The 16,068-nt window shown below is 35.4% G+C and overlaps 4 protein-coding genes across 4 annotated transcripts; 2 read left to right on the forward strand and 2 right to left on the reverse strand.

Moving 5' to 3' along the window:
- Nucleotides 1–6,812: 6,812 nt before the first annotated feature.
- Nucleotides 6,813–9,679, forward strand: LOC104825695 (glyceraldehyde-3-phosphate dehydrogenase GAPC1, cytosolic-like). Its single transcript, XM_010558064.2, has 12 exons — nt 6,813–6,901; nt 6,985–7,014; nt 7,108–7,208; nt 7,526–7,641; nt 7,727–7,826; nt 8,196–8,342; nt 8,440–8,500; nt 8,617–8,714; nt 8,830–8,972; nt 9,075–9,158; nt 9,248–9,337; nt 9,428–9,679. Exons 1-12 carry the CDS (start codon nt 6,898–6,900, stop codon nt 9,468–9,470), a joined length of 1,017 nt encoding a protein of 338 aa, XP_010556366.1. The 5' UTR covers nt 6,813–6,897; the 3' UTR covers nt 9,471–9,679.
- Nucleotides 9,543–11,166, reverse strand: LOC104825693 (TLC domain-containing protein At5g14285). The gene is made up of 2 exons (XM_010558063.1): nt 10,541–11,166; nt 9,543–10,232 (listed from the first exon to the last, which is right to left on the reverse strand). The coding sequence occupies exons 1-2, from the start codon at nt 10,998–11,000 to the stop codon at nt 9,934–9,936; spliced, it is 759 nt and encodes a 252-aa protein (XP_010556365.1). The 5' UTR covers nt 11,001–11,166; the 3' UTR covers nt 9,543–9,933.
- A 1,009-nt stretch (nt 11,167–12,175) lies between these two features.
- LOC104825697 (universal stress protein A-like protein) lies at nt 12,176–13,262 on the forward strand. Its single transcript, XM_010558066.2, has 4 exons — nt 12,176–12,491; nt 12,584–12,675; nt 12,795–12,913; nt 13,006–13,262. Exons 1-4 carry the CDS (start codon nt 12,290–12,292, stop codon nt 13,082–13,084), a joined length of 492 nt encoding a protein of 163 aa, XP_010556368.1. The 5' UTR covers nt 12,176–12,289; the 3' UTR covers nt 13,085–13,262.
- Nucleotides 13,219–15,094, reverse strand: LOC104825696 (pentatricopeptide repeat-containing protein At3g29230). The gene is made up of 3 exons (XM_019203989.1): nt 14,971–15,094; nt 13,411–14,740; nt 13,219–13,285 (listed from the first exon to the last, which is right to left on the reverse strand). Exons 1-2 carry the CDS (start codon nt 15,092–15,094, stop codon nt 13,425–13,427), a joined length of 1,440 nt encoding a protein of 479 aa, XP_019059534.1. The 3' UTR covers nt 13,219–13,285; nt 13,411–13,424.
- Nucleotides 15,095–16,068: the final 974 nt, after the last annotated feature.

Below are 16,068 nucleotides of genomic sequence, written 5' to 3' on the forward strand. Positions count from 1 at the left end.
ATATATATATATATATATATATATATGTGTGTGTGTGTGTGTGTGTGTTATGAAGAAATTAAAGAGATAGATACTTACTCTAACCGCTAAAGAGAGAGGAAGGCTTTTCGGATCGTTGATGGCACAACAAGATGAAGACTGCTAATTTGCAGAATTTGTTTTTAAAAACTTTCGTTCCAAGAGAAGAAGAAAAGGTGGTGGAAAGATTTTTATTATATGTTCAATTATTGTCCGTATAGGTGTCGACTTTTAATAGCCCTAGATTAGTGTTATGCCATTATTTTCCTTTTAAAAAAAACAATTATTTATAATTGATACACACAATGTTGTGCGTCTTAATGCACCACTTGACATAATATACATATATTTATTTTTATCAACATACGCATAACTAAATATATAGTTATACGTTTATGCCTTTATCTTCTTAGAAATTATTCATCCTATCCTAACTAGTCTATGTAATCATGATCATTTTTTTAATACATATTTTAAATTCGTGTTTCACGTTATTACCATTTAACGTTTATAAAATAAATTAGTATCTTATTTTCTGGAATTTGTTTATAAATATATATGGCTTGTACCTAAAACCGTCATCCCCTTGAACTCTACAGTTTAGTTGAATCGTATTGGCCCATTATCGAGCTTTAAATCCGGCTCGATTTTATATTTGGTCGGGACGGTCTATGACCTCAGTTCTAGATATTTTTTTTTAAAAAAATTTAGTTTTTTTTTTGTTTTAAATTACACTAAATCGGACTTTGCTATATTCCACGTAAAGTCTTATATTAGTAGAATTTATTTTTATTCTATCTATAACGTCTTTTTAACCTTCTAAAATTATTTCAAAGGCTTATTCGAGGTTTGAAAATTGTACTACTTAGTTCTTTGGATTTCGATCACGATTTCTTGGTTTTATCCAATAATTTCGAGAACGGGTTGTCACAATATGTGTATACATTTTTATTTTTATTTTTTTAACTTTTTATTATGTATGTATATATGTATTTATATCTATATACGCATGTATGTATATATAGATATATTTGTATATATATATGTATGTATATATATGTATATGTATTTATATATGTATATATAGATGCCAATTTCGAAATATTTAATCGCTAGATATGATTAGGATGAAGAAGAAGTTTACGCATAAAAAGAATATTTTATGTATTAGAGAATTTTTAATAGGGCTAAATTATTACTATTATATATATATATATATATTAATTAGATAAGAAATAGAAATAATTTTATTTTAATAAAAGTCAAAAATATAAATTTCACATACGATGAAATCTATGTATATTAAAAGTTGTGTTTGAAGGCTTCTCATGAAACCACTTCATCATCTTATGTGGCATTTCTCTAAATTATAATTGGTTAACTATATAAAAAGTTGTATTTGAAGACTTCTCATGAAACCACTCATCATCTTATGTAGCATTTCTCTAAATTATAATTGGTTAACTATATAAAAATAATGTCATTATTAATAAAATATATTGGTTATGGCTAATAAATCCAATTTTATTGTTGATTATTCACTACAAGAAAAACACGAATTTGAGACAGAAAAATCTGTCGCAAATACAAAGCGAATCTGTCGCAATTAAAAATTTGCGACAGATTGCGATAGAGTTTCTGTCCGTATATCGTTGTCGCAAAAATTTGTGAGTCGTCAATCTGTCGCAATTTTGTGACGGAATTGTGCGACAGATTATTCTATCGCAAAATATTTTTTTAATTTAAAAAAATATAAAAACTATATTATACATACGTATATATATATCTATATATACATACATTACACATATACATATATATATATATACATATACACATACATATACATTTACATACACATACACACATTCATACCCATATATATACACATATAAATTTACATATACATATATATATACACTTCCACATATACATTACACACATACATAAACACACATTCATACATATTCACACACACATATACATACATAAACATACACACACATTCACATACACACATTCACATACACACACAGGGGCGGACCTATTTACAAGTTAATGGGGGCACATGCCCCCAGTTACCTAAGTAAAAAAAATTAATTTATGTAGAAATTTTATAAGATTTTAAAAGAAATTACCAAATGACCCCATAATAAATGTATCATAATAAAATTATGCCCCCAACTAAAAATATCCTAGATCCGCCACTGTACACACATACACATATTCAAATACATAAACACACATATATATATTCACATTCACATTAATATACATACACAACACACATACATAAACACATAAACACATACATATTCACTTACAAACATACACATATTCACATACACGCATACACACATGCACATACACACATTCACATTCACATATATACACAACACACACGTACATATACACATACATATACATATTCACATATATATATTCACATATATATATATATATATTCACATATTTACATATATACACATACAAATTCACATATATATACACATACCTTAACAAATTTTGAAAAAAACGGGCAAAAATTTCGACAGATTTTGATTTTTTGTTGAAATTTAGAAGTCTGAAGGAGAAAGACGAAGTTGTGACTTTTATTAAGTGTTGTGACGGATATGTCCGTCGCAAAGGCAAAAAATTCGAAATAAAAACTGCGAAAATTTGAAATTTTTCAACGAAAATGACGGTTGGGACAGGAACATTTGTCGCAATTTGCGACAGATATCTCTGTCACACATCTGTCGCAAAATTAAATAAAATTAATAAATACGACAGACTTTTCGTCGCATATAAGGTTTGTTTTTACGACGGACACGATTCTGTCACAATCTGTCGCACATTTGTAAAGGATTTTGCGACTTCAATTTTTTTTTCGTATTTCGTCGCAAATCTGTAGTATTCTGTCGTAATTTGTGTGCGGCCGAATTTTTCAATCCTATAATGTTCTAGTACACTTTATGTAACACATTGGCCTAGGATAGAATTTATCATTTTTCCGATGCTTTACGAATAACAAAAACACGTTAAATACGCCATAATAGACCATATACACAACTTTGAACACTCGGAATGTAATTTCAAGCATCGTTTGACCGCGTTGACTCGTCAAACCCGTCAAATTCGTCAAACACGTCAAACTCTCGAATTTGGCGAATTTATCAATTCTGAACCATGAACATGTTAATAAACACCCCGTATAAAAAATTTGATAACTAAAAAATAATCGGAGCTATATAAATTTAACACCTTATTTTGTTTAACAGTACATGTTCTCCCAAACGAAACTCTAATGTTCTAGTACACTTTATGTAGCACATTGGCCTAGGGTAGAATTTATCATTTTTCCGGATGCTTTACGAATAACAAAAACACGTAAATACGTCATAATAGACCCTATACACAACTTTGAACACTCGGAATGTAATTTCGACCACCGTTTGACCGTGTTGAGTGGGAAAACCTTTAGTATGTACAAAAGAAACGGTTGTGAAAAACGGTAATTAGAAAAATTATGGTATTTAATAGAGAAAAAAATAAAAATAAATTGAACCAAAAAACCTACCATGATTAAGATGCTAAATCTTCCTTTTCATCAATATCAACCAATAAATCGTCAGTGTCTCTTCGATCAAATATGTTTCCCCGACTGCGATGAGAAATGATGAGATGAGCAAGCAATTGAATATATCAAATGACCAATAAAATTTGAGCAATTTGATGATGTGGATGTTTAGGTGGATTCACCACATTCCTTTAAACACAATTATTAATATATATAGATTTATTTATTATTTTGATGCGTTGTTAAGAAAATAAACAAACTTTAATGTGGCCAACTAGAACATCCGTCGTCCTTAATAGTAGGGCTGGGCGTTTCGGTTCGGTTCTTCAGAACCGGACTGAACCGAACCGTTAAAACGGTATTTTTCGAAACCGTTGTTATTTCCCGAACGGTACCATTTTTAGAGAACCGAATTTTCCAGAACCGAACCGAACCGAACTTTAAAAATCCCGAAAAACTGAATATTTTTAAAGGAAATCTAACATTTTTTTAATAAAAACTGGAACCGAACCGAACCGAACCGAATACAATAAAAAACTCAATTGGTACCTAATTTTGTAAAACAGAAAGAACCGAACCGATCTATTCCGTCTCGAACCCGAACCGTTTTCCGAAACGCCCACCCTTACTTAATAGCCACAATTATTATTTGTTTTTTTCTAATTAATCTATTTTGGTGTATTATTAACCCATTTTTGTGGCTTCATCAATGTGATAATATTTTTTTTTTAAACGCACGAACTTTAATTCATCTCTTTGCATGTACATATACAGACTTGAATTGGTGTTTGCTGCTCAAACCAATTTTTATCTAAAGAATCATGCAGTGTTTGGAGTCTAGCATGTCATGTTAATCCATTTTTTTAGCTACTTTACCCTCTCAAATTTTATTCCACAACAGCTCATGCCAACGACTTTTGTGTATAAATATATATATTATTATATTCAATCATTATTTTATTCTTATAAAAATAATAAATAAACATACTATATAGCAAATAACGTCATTATTGATCAAATTAAATCTATCGTAGGAATTAAAAAATCAGATCCACACAATGATACCAACCAATGTAAGATTGAATCAGATGAGAAGACATCACAGTTATTAGTGTATTATGATTAGGTTTCTAAGGATATAGGATAAACGAAATCCTTTCACTGGAAATAAGTCCATTGGCATCGACTTCTTATTAATTGATGAAAATGTACGTTTTATTATGCATTTTTTTAATTACGTTATGATTATTAAATTAATAAACACTTTTTATGACTTTTATCTCGGTATCATGTTAAGATTACTGAAATTTTTTATGAATTATGTATTTTATCATTTAACATGTCACTATTTTCATTTATATTAACAAATATTGTAACAATATAATTAAATTATAAAAAAAATGACAACCCAAAACAAAATGATCATAAATAAACAACAATACCAAACTCTTAAACATATAATCATATATCTGTCCAATCTAACCGTCTTTTAGCTATGACCATTTTATGTTATTCTCCTCTGTTATTTCAGTAACATGATTAAATAAAGGAATTAAAAAATCAGATCCACACAATGATACCAACCAATGTAAGATTGAATCAGATGAGAAGACATCACAGTTATTAGTGTATTATGATTAGGTTTCTAAGGATATAGGATAAACGAAATCCTTTCACTGGAAATAAGTCCATTGGCATCGACTTCTTATTAATTGATGAAAATGTACGTTTTATTATGCATTTTTTTAATTACGTTATGATTATTAAATTAATAAACACTTTTTATGACTTTTATCTCGGTATCATGTTAAGATTACTGAAATTTTTTATGAATTATGTATTTTATCATTTAACATGTCACTATTTTCATTTATATTAACAAATATTGTAACAATATAATTAAATTATAAAAAAAATGACAACCCAAAACAAAATGATCATAAATAAACAACAATACCAAACTCTTAAACATATAATCATATATCTGTCCAATCTAACCGTCTTTTAGCTATGACCATTTTATGTTATTCTCCTCTGTTATTTCAGTAACATGATTAAATAAACTAGATCATAGAAAGAACTCAAATTAGAAATATTCATCCCCAATATTTTATGTAGAGAGATTTTCAATGAACTACAAAAAATATGAGGGTAATAAAACACAACTTAAAATTGACTCTTTTTGACAAAAATATATTACAAATAATTGATGTAAAACTTATACTGTAAAGAACATAAAATTCAAATTCAAACGTATCGAAAAATCTTTTTCTATGACAAATTGTTTATTTACACTAAATATATATCCATAAACAAAGATATCATATCTATACTATATAATATAGTATATAATGACTATTGATGTTTTTACAATAATTTTATATTACTGTTTAATCTTATATTAAATAAATAATATATTCTAATTTTCTAAATTATACATCAACAAAATTTATAACAAATAATAACCCTATGGCGCGGGTCCAAAAAAAATATATTGTTTCAGGTTCATTTGTCAGCGTCGAATATTCCACTTTAGGCGCGTGAGATGCAAGCGCAATCACCTGCATTGAGCTTTTTTTTAGAAAAATCCTATAGAAATACAACTTTATAATATTTGATAAATAAATGTATATTACATATTGAAACGTACCAAAAAATATCTTCTTAAAATCGAAATTAATTTTATATACATCATTGTTAAGATCCTATTTAAAATTGATTTCTATTAAAATTTGTTAAGGTATTTTAAAGTGTATAATATTATAACTAAAATATATTTATAGTGTATTGTTTATAGATACGGTTATTTTTATACTGAACCGTATAGATGAATAGTAATTTTAGAATTTTTATAAATAGATCATTTGAATTTTTTTATTTATATATTTTTAAGAAAAAGAGAAATAAGATATAATTTTTTTTCTATTTTTCTAAAATACAAATTTCGATTTATAGTTAACATTTTTAATATCTGAAGATCATATTTGTTACGGTTTCATAACATATAAAACAATTTAAAAAAAAAATTAGGCCTAAAAATCACGGCACACCAACTCCAAGTTAGAGGAGTGGTTCAAAAGGGAAATATATATAGATTGAATGGTTAATTTTGTCATTTCATTTAAATAGTGAATCAGATCCGACATTTTTCCCAAGAAAAAATCTGGACCACTGGATCAACAACGACCTCACTCCTGTCCTTTAAACGACGCTAAAGCCTCACGAGAAGCCCCCCGCCCCTCTCTACCTCTCCTCGAAATTTTCATTAAGTTCATCTCTCTTGCTTCTCCAATCTCACAATGGGTGAGATTTCTTTGCTTTGTTAGAGTTTTGATCTCTGTTTTTTTTGTTGCATACTTGTTTTGATTGTGTTTTTGTTTGTATAGCGAGCGGTAAGATCAAGATCGGAATCAACGGTGAGTGTCTGATAATTTTTTGTTTCGTTAATTTTTTTTTTGTTTTTTTGTTTAGATCTGCCGAATCTTACTTCGTATCATTGTGAATGATAGGATTCGGAAGAATCGGTCGTTTGGTCGCGAGAGTTATCTTGCAGAGGGACGATGTTGAGCTCGTCGCCGTTAACGATCCTTTCATCACCACTGATTACATGGTTCGTTTACTATCCTCTGGCGTTGCTTTGATCTCTAGTGGTTGACGTCATTCAGATGATGCGATTCGTTCATTTCCCCGCGGTTTCTTCGTAAGAACGCGTAAATATATGGTCGATTTTTGTTTCCAGTGTCTTGGTGATGTGATATGTTTGTTATTTCGATTCGGAAATAGTTCAAATGATTTTTTATATGCTTAATTCATGGAGTTGATGACCTTTTCAATGTATACTTGATGTGAACTGATGATTGTCATGTTGAGGTGAGGTCGAATTAAAGTGATTGATCTTTTCTTGTGGTGTGGACTTGATTGTTGCAGACCTACATGTTCAAGTACGACAGTGTTCACGGTCAGTGGAAGCACAATGAACTCAAGGTCAAGGATGAGAAGACTCTTCTCTTTGGTACGAAGCCAGTCACTGTTTTCGGTATCAGGTACATCTTCTGATCAGTCATTTGTAAGCATATTTCTTCGTGATTGGGATTAGTTAATTGGATTTACGATCGTTGTTCTGTGAAGGAACCCTGAGGAGATCCCGTGGGCTGAGGCTGGTGCCGAATACGTTGTTGAGTCTACCGGTGTCTTTACCGACAAGGACAAGGCTGCTGCTCACTTGAAGGTTTGTTTTGTTTGCGTGAAATTTATTTAGCGTCATTATCTTGGTTGATTTATTGATTCTTGTGTATCTTGTTAGATTGAATCTATATAATGTCTACAGATCATTTTGAAGAATTTAGTTGATCAATTGATGTTTGAAAGAACCATGTCGTCCATAGGATTCATATGCATAGATAAATATATTTTTATAAGCACGCTAAAGCAAATACATGTGCAATGCTTGAACAAGTCGGTGATTGCCCATGTATTAAAGAGGTAAAGACTCCATCTTGATGGTCTTCTTGTTGGATATGAGTTTGGGTAGTTACAGCACCTCGGGTGAAGGTGATGAATACTAAATTGTTGATTTGAATGGTTTTTCTTTGTTCAGGGTGGTGCCAAGAAGGTTATCATCTCCGCCCCGAGCAAGGATGCGCCCATGTTTGTTGTGGGTGTCAATGAGCATGAGTACAAGCCTGAGCTTGACATTGTCTCCAATGCTAGCTGCACCACCAACTGCCTTGCTCCCCTTGCCAAGGTCTTTCTCCAGCTCGAAACATTTTTTTTATCTGTTTCTAAGTGTCTTGAGGTGAATTTTGCTCCATTCATGTGTTGTATATGTGGGACCTACGCAGGTTATTCACGACAGGTTCGGCATTGTTGAGGGGCTCATGACCACCGTCCACTCCATCACTGGTAAAATTCTTTCACGGCAATAACTTATCTATCTACTTGGGTTGTTTGTTCCAGATCAGGCCGAGTGCGTGACTTACGCAGTTGTAATTGCCTTTTGATTCTATTTTGTGGTTCAGCTACTCAGAAAACTGTTGATGGCCCATCAATGAAGGACTGGAGAGGTGGAAGAGCTGCTTCCTTCAACATTATTCCTAGCAGCACTGGAGCTGCCAAGGTATAATATGCAATGGTTACTGAAGATTGTTTTTGTTTATACTATCGAAACAAAGTGTGTTGTTTAATTTGGGATCTTGTCTGATAATTATTTTTCGTGGATTTGATTCTGAAAGGCTGTGGGCAAGGTTCTCCCAGCTCTCAACGGCAAGTTGACTGGAATGTCCTTCCGTGTTCCGACGGTGGATGTCTCAGTTGTTGATCTCACTGTTCGGCTTGAGAAGCCTGCCACATACGATGAAATCAAGAAAGCAATCAAGTAAAGCTTACACGAGAAGAACCCTTGTGACTATCTGATCCTGGTTTTCCTGCAACCCTCTCCTGGATTTTGCAAATCTAATATATTTATAACGACACACAGGGAGGAATCTGAAGGAAAGCTCAAGGGAATCTTGGGTTACACCGAGGATGACGTTGTTTCTACAGACTTTGTTGGTGACAGCAGGTATAAAAGAGTCTTTCCCAATATATTTCTCTACTGCCGAAATTGAAACCCATAATGTGGAACTGCTTTTCTCTTCTTTACGGAAACAGGTCGAGCATATTTGACGCAAAGGCAGGAATCGCATTGAGCGAGACGTTCGTGAAGCTCGTCTCCTGGTACGACAATGAGTTGGGCTACAGGTAACTTTCCCCTTACTCAAGCCTTAAATCTGTTTTTGTCCCCCCAAATTCTTTCTGTATCGTAACTTCGGATTTCTTTTCTGTGCGCAGTACGCGTGTCGTGGACTTAATTGTTCACATCTCAAAGGCCTAAACTTATTATCACCATCACCAGAGAGATAATGGCAAAGAGGAAGGACACTCTTGGTGGCCTTCTGAATAAGAACAACTTGGGAGACGGTATCGTTGTCCTTTATTTTATAAATTTCTAAAACCCTCCTGTTGAGCCAAAGGGTTTTACCCCGAAATGCTTGGTTTGATTGATGCATGATTTAAGAGTTATGACTATGGTTTTTTGTTCAACTTTCTGTTTTTCCTCCTTACCTACATCAACAACAGATTGCAGACAAGAATACTATCAAGTCAGCCAATGCAAACATTTACCAAACAATTCATGTCATAACTCCTGAGTCACATTTTACTGTCTGATATGATAAATTTTTCTAACGTTCAATGCCAAATTTTAGCCCTTTAAATGGACAATCAATGAATCTAAAATGAACATGACAATACCAATTTTTCCCCCAACTGAAACTAACGAGAAAAGGCAAAGGGTATCATGATCCACCCTTTTTCTTTGTAGAGTTTTGCAATTTCCTCTCCCTAAACCAAATGGACCAGTTTCCCCAAACCCACAAAAGACTGGCAAAAATAGCGGCACCAATGACAACCAACCATGACAGCCAAGCCCAGCGTGGGACCCAACCATCCGCGGCCCCTCTGCCGTAGAACGCCGCCATATCGTACAGAACCACCGGCCCCACCAACCCTCTAACCACCGTGTATGACACGTAAAACGCCGGCGATAACATTTCCCTCACCTTCCTTGCCAATACGACGTCGGTTTTCCTATACCCTGCATACAATATCCATGACTCATCTCATTTTCTTGTATTTGCTCGACTCAAATAAAGGGTGGGAAACTTAGATTTTGTTTGGTTTTAGTCTAATTGAACCAGAGCAAAACTTAATTAAGTTCGATTATTTAAGATCAGTTAGAATTATTTGATTTAATATTTTTTAAAAATAGTTTTTTAAGATAAAGTGAACGCAACTAAATACCGACCGGTTTAGTTTGGTTTAGTTGTTTCAGTACGATTTTTTTTCTACAGAGAATTAATGCGCGACCGAGAGAATATTCTGTAATAAACCAAAAAAAGATACCTGCGAGGCTCCAAACATTTTGGCAGGCGCTAGTGGACTCGGCCAAGACGAGGAGGAGGAGGAGGGCGTGACCGCCGCGGCCAACGAAGAATCGACACGTGGCGAACACGTAGAGCGTGGCCATGTGATGGAGGATGAAGAGAACGGCGTCGTGTGGGAGGAAGAGCAAGTAGTGGAGGAGATCCACCGCGAAGTAACCCATGCTGAAGTCGAGGACGGCGGCCTCCTCCGCTGTATTGGCGGACGAAGCGGTGGCGCGTGGGTTAGTGAGCAGCGCGTGGGACGCCATCAAGACGGCGGGTGTCCCGTGGAAGAGGGACACGACGCAGCTGGTGGCTCCCGAACGGTGGGTGGGTTTCCACGTGCGGAATATCATGAAATATCCGACGAGATGCACGGCGGAGAAGAAGATGAATGACGACGGAAGAGCCGCCGGAGAATGAAACGATGACGTTTCCATGATTTTTTTTTATTCGCTATGTTTTCGAGCTCAGACTTTACGGCACCAGGCTTTTAAAGTGAGAAAAGGAAGCGTGTTTTTACTGGGAATGTAAATTTTATAGAGTACGACGAGGACTATGGGCATAAGGTGGTCCTGAGGTAAACGTTTGATAACAGCCGTTGGATTGTAGAGATGAATGAGTTGAAGGAAAAGCGTGTGTATATATATATGTATAGTCGAAATGTGTGAGCTGGTTTTGTGTGTGCATACAAGTTATGCTTTTGCGTCTTTGGATATTCCTTCCGTATCGACATTAGCAACAAAAAAAAAATGATTGAAAATTTTGGCGGGAGTTGGATGGTTATCTTTAATCCATCCGAATTTTATATAAAAATGGAATGGTTACAATTTTTCTAAATTTAAAATATCGAATTCGAACTGAATAAAAAATAATATAAAAAATAATTTTTTTTATAAAAAATCACCTTTTTATCAATAAAAAAATCGAATTCGAATACAAACCCGAAGGAAAACAAAATCCAATGGTTATAGTTTTATATATTACCGATTCGAATACGGAATGAGATAAAGCCCACTGGGCTTAAGATGTTAGAGCCCATTTAATTTGAGATGTTAAAGCCCATTGAGTATAAGATGCTGAAGGCCCTGTTGCATTAGTAGATCAACTCGGAAAAAGCCAATGGATGTCCCATCCACTTAATCTTGGAATGTGTATATATATATGCACACACATTCGCACGGAGCTTAATTAACTAAAAAATTGTCACCACAAAATTACTAAATCCAATTTTCTCAACTCTATAATTCAAATTTTTTATTTCTTTACAATGTATTTCTACAAAGAGGGCGGAGACCACTTGAATAATGAACCTCGCGCTTCAGATTTTGGGGGGTATGTCCACGGAAAAATCGGCACGTGGAGTTTACTCGTTAAATCTGCGCGTGGAAATTATTAAAACTAGAGCCCAATAATTTTTCGTAGCGGACTCTACGAGAGATGGGCCGGCTAAAAGAAACTTCACGGGTATGGGCCTCATCTGTTAGGCCTTTTTTTATTTTTATTTTTATTTTTAAAATATTTTTGCAGGAAATAATTTATTGTTTGGAAACGGAGAGTGGTTGGAGAACGGTGGAATGGTTTAGCTGAGAGGACGAATAAAATGGGAGGAGAATCAAGTAGTTGAAGTAGCCCTTTCCCTTACCAAATAACCCCATATTTCTTTATTATACAGATTCCACCCCCATAAATAAATGTCGCTCTTGAAATCAATGAGAAGAAGAAGAAGATGAAGAAGGTTATGGTGGTCATTGATGAGTGCAACTCTAGTTACGATTTGCTCATTTGGGTCCTCGAAAATCTTAAAGATTCCATCGAAAGCTCCAAACTTTTGATCTTTGCAGCACAGCCCCTCCTTGCCTCCTTCACCCCTCCGAGTGCATTCTCCTCCTCCGTTGGCTGTGCTCAGATGTTCTTTCCCTTCTCAGCCAGTGATGTCTCTTCTTCCTTCTCTCCCTGTCATCAAATTTATGGAACTTCAAAGAAATGTAATGAGTGACAACACTTTGTTTCTGTGTTACAGATGCAGAGCTAACATGGTTGGCTCGGGAAAAGACCAAGGTTATCTCAATGGGGCTGCTGGAGAGAGCCAAAAAGATATGCGCAGATCATGGGGTATTTCCTGACAAAATCATTTTTTTCCCGGGGGGTCATTTTGAATAATAAAACTGTGTTCTTCATGGGTTAGGGAGCTTCTTCTGATGAGAATTCCACTCAAAACCATATTCCAACAGATCAAAGCAGAGACATTTACAGAAGCCGGAGACCCAAAAGATATCATCTGCAGGGTAGTTCAGGAGCACATGATCGATACACTCATTATCAGTGACCAGCAAAACCGAAATCTTACAAGGTCGGCTCAATGCGAAAGATTGCATCAATCGTTAAGGGTTAACCCGTAAAACGTCTAATAAAGAGGCTGATACTATGTTTCTCTGAATGCAGGTCTTTCATGGGAGGTTTAAGTGGATACTGCTCGCGCAATGCAGAGTGCACTGTTCTTGTTGTGAAGAGAGAGACTTAACACGTATTAAAGGAGCTACATCTATTATAGTGCATTAAATTATCTAAATGCCCTATGTTAGAAGACTTCATACAATTGAAGAAAAAAAGGGCCTAAGAATGTTTAAGTGATGCATTTTGGTACCTCATTCCAATACAATGGCGACCTCCGAGGATGAACCTCCACAGTTGCATCGCATATAGTGACGTGTTTCAGAGAAATCTTGAAAAAAAGCCTCATTGTCAAATAGATGGTATTAAGACAGCTTAACATCAATCATATAAACTATGATTCAAGAACAAAAAGGCCCAGAAAGATTAAACATCTGTCATAACGTGGTGATGTACCTTGCATTGCTGCTTCAGACAACTATCTCAATTTCTTCAACTTCAGGGACAAAAGCCGGAGTTCTTAACAGCTTCATCAACCCTTTCAAGACTTTGTATATTTCCTCTGATTGAGGATGTTTCTCGCCAGAAGAATAGAACTCCACTAAGCCATCATCAGTCTCAATCAAGCTAATGCCCGGTACTTTCTTCACTCCCGTGTCTCTCATTGCCAGTTTTAGCCTTGCAACGTCTTCCCACCTCCCGTGATCTCCATATATGTTTGAAAGCATGACATAGTTTGCCGGATTTCTCGGCTCAAATTTAACCAATTTTTCCAGAGCAAGTTCACCCACCTCCACATTCTTGTAAACCCTAGATGCTCCGAGTAGAGCGGCCCATATAACAGCGTCTGCTTCCACTGGCATTTTGTCCACAAATTCAACAGCTTGCGTCAAAAGTCCAGCACGGGATAGTAAATCCACTACACAACCGCAGTGCTCAATTTGGGGAATTAGTGAGTAATCCTCTAACATGGCACTGAAATAAGCCAGGCCATCTTCCACAAAACCCATGTGTGTACAGGCACACAATACACCAACGAAGGTTATATGGTCGGGTTGAAGTCCACAATTCTTCATCTCCTGGAACAGATTTAAGGCATCGGTTCCATACCCATGTACTGCTAATCCGTTAATTAAAGTGTTCCAACTTATCAAATCTCTTTTCTCCATGCCTTTGAAGACTTCAACAGCCACATCTATGCCACCGCATTTTGCATACATATCGATCAGAGCATTTTCAACATTAAGATTCCCGTTATACCCCAGAATCTTTACGGATTGATGTACCCACTTGCCTGAGTCAAGAGCTCCTAATTTTGCACAAGCGGATAAGACCATCATAACTGTAGCAGCATTAGGAAGCACATTTCCTTCATCCACCATTCTTCTAAAAGCGTACAATACTTCAGAAAATTTCTCATTTCGAGCAAACCCTTTGATCAATCCGTTCCAAGTGAACACATTTCTCTCTGGCATTTCATCAAACACTCCTTCACATGCCTCCGAATCTCCAACATTAGCATAACCATTCAACATCGTGTTCCATGACATGACATCCCTCTGAGGCATTCGATCAAAGGTCCTTTTAGCCTCCACCGTGTTCCCGCTCTCGATATAGCCAGAAACCATGGTGTTCCACAACACGACGTCCCGTTCGGGCGCCAAATCAAATAGCCGCCGAGCACAAACTAAATCACCATTCAGAATATACCCACTGATCATCGAGGTCCATGCAACTACATTCCTCTCAACCATCTCGCAGAACACCTTATAAGCCGATTCTATCACTCCCCCCTTCGAATACATCTCAATCAACTTGGTTCCCACATACGAATTCGACCTAAACCCTGCTTTGATCGCGTAGCCGTGTACCTCATTTCCCACCCTCAGAGCGTCAATGTCCACGACGCAAGCTTTCAAGACGATTGGTAAAGTGAAGCAATTGGGCATGACGTCCATGCTATTCATCTTCTTAAACAAAACCAAAACATCCCTCGACATTTCGTTCTGCGCATACCCGTTGAGCATGGAGTTCCAAACGGAAACATTTGGCACGGAGAATCTGTCGAACACTTGGCGAGCATAATCGATTTTCTTAAACCGGAAGCAAGAGTCGACGATTCTTGGGCCGACAAAGTCATTCTGTTCAAACCCATGACTTGTAATCTGTGTCTGGACTTGTACAAGCTGTTTCGGAGTCTTACATGACTCCAACAATGAGATGAACTTCTCTTCAAGCAGCCTGGTTGCGGGTTTCGCGCTCAAAACTAGAGATGCCTTCGCAATTTTCGATTATTTTCTCAAAAAAAAGAATGAATATCAGATGTAGGAGTGTTACCAAACAAGTAACTCGCAGAAACTGAAGTTCCCAAAGGTCGTCTGAGAAAATTCAGATCGACAGAGGCTGGCCGTACTCCGAGGGGAGAGAGGGATTTCCTGAGGGTAAATGACTTAGATGTACCAAAAGTGTCGCAGGCATTTCTGGATACACCCACCAAATTATAACCCATTAAATTTTTATCGAAAAGAACATATTACCTTAATGAAATCGTGTAATTATAATTACAAAGTCGTAATTGATTCTAAATACAGTTGCAATTAATTCTAAATACAGTTACAAATGATTCTAAATGAGGTGACAAAAAATACATCTAATTGTTTACAGAAACTTTAGTTGTTATATGGTCGTAAATACCGTTTTTTAGTCGTATATTAATTATATAATAGTTGTAATAAAGTCGTAAAAAATATAAAAGAAAGGTTATTTCGGACTTATTAAGTCTAAAAGTGGTATAGAATTGAAAAAAAAATTTTGATTTTTTTTTTGGGTGTATCACTGAAATAGGTGCGACACATTTGGTATATTAGAGTGATTTTCCCATTTCGGGAACCAGAATCCAGACTTCGATCCACTGTCCGGAGAACACGTGATTCGCACGTGGGAACACATTTGGGCTTGTAATTAGGTCTTACAATAAAGCCCAATTATGAAATTGGTTTCGGCCTGTTTGGAGCCCATTAGCGAATTGTGATTATCAAATTGAGAACCAAGATAAAAGATGGTATGATACGACACCGTTTTTCTGTTTTTTTTTTTTCCGGTACGAAGGAAGTT

Source organism: Tarenaya hassleriana, unplaced genomic scaffold, assembly GCF_000463585.1.
Source record: "Tarenaya hassleriana unplaced genomic scaffold, ASM46358v1 Cleome48, whole genome shotgun sequence".
In the NCBI taxonomy this organism is placed as follows: domain Eukaryota; kingdom Viridiplantae; phylum Streptophyta; class Magnoliopsida; order Brassicales; family Cleomaceae; genus Tarenaya; species Tarenaya hassleriana.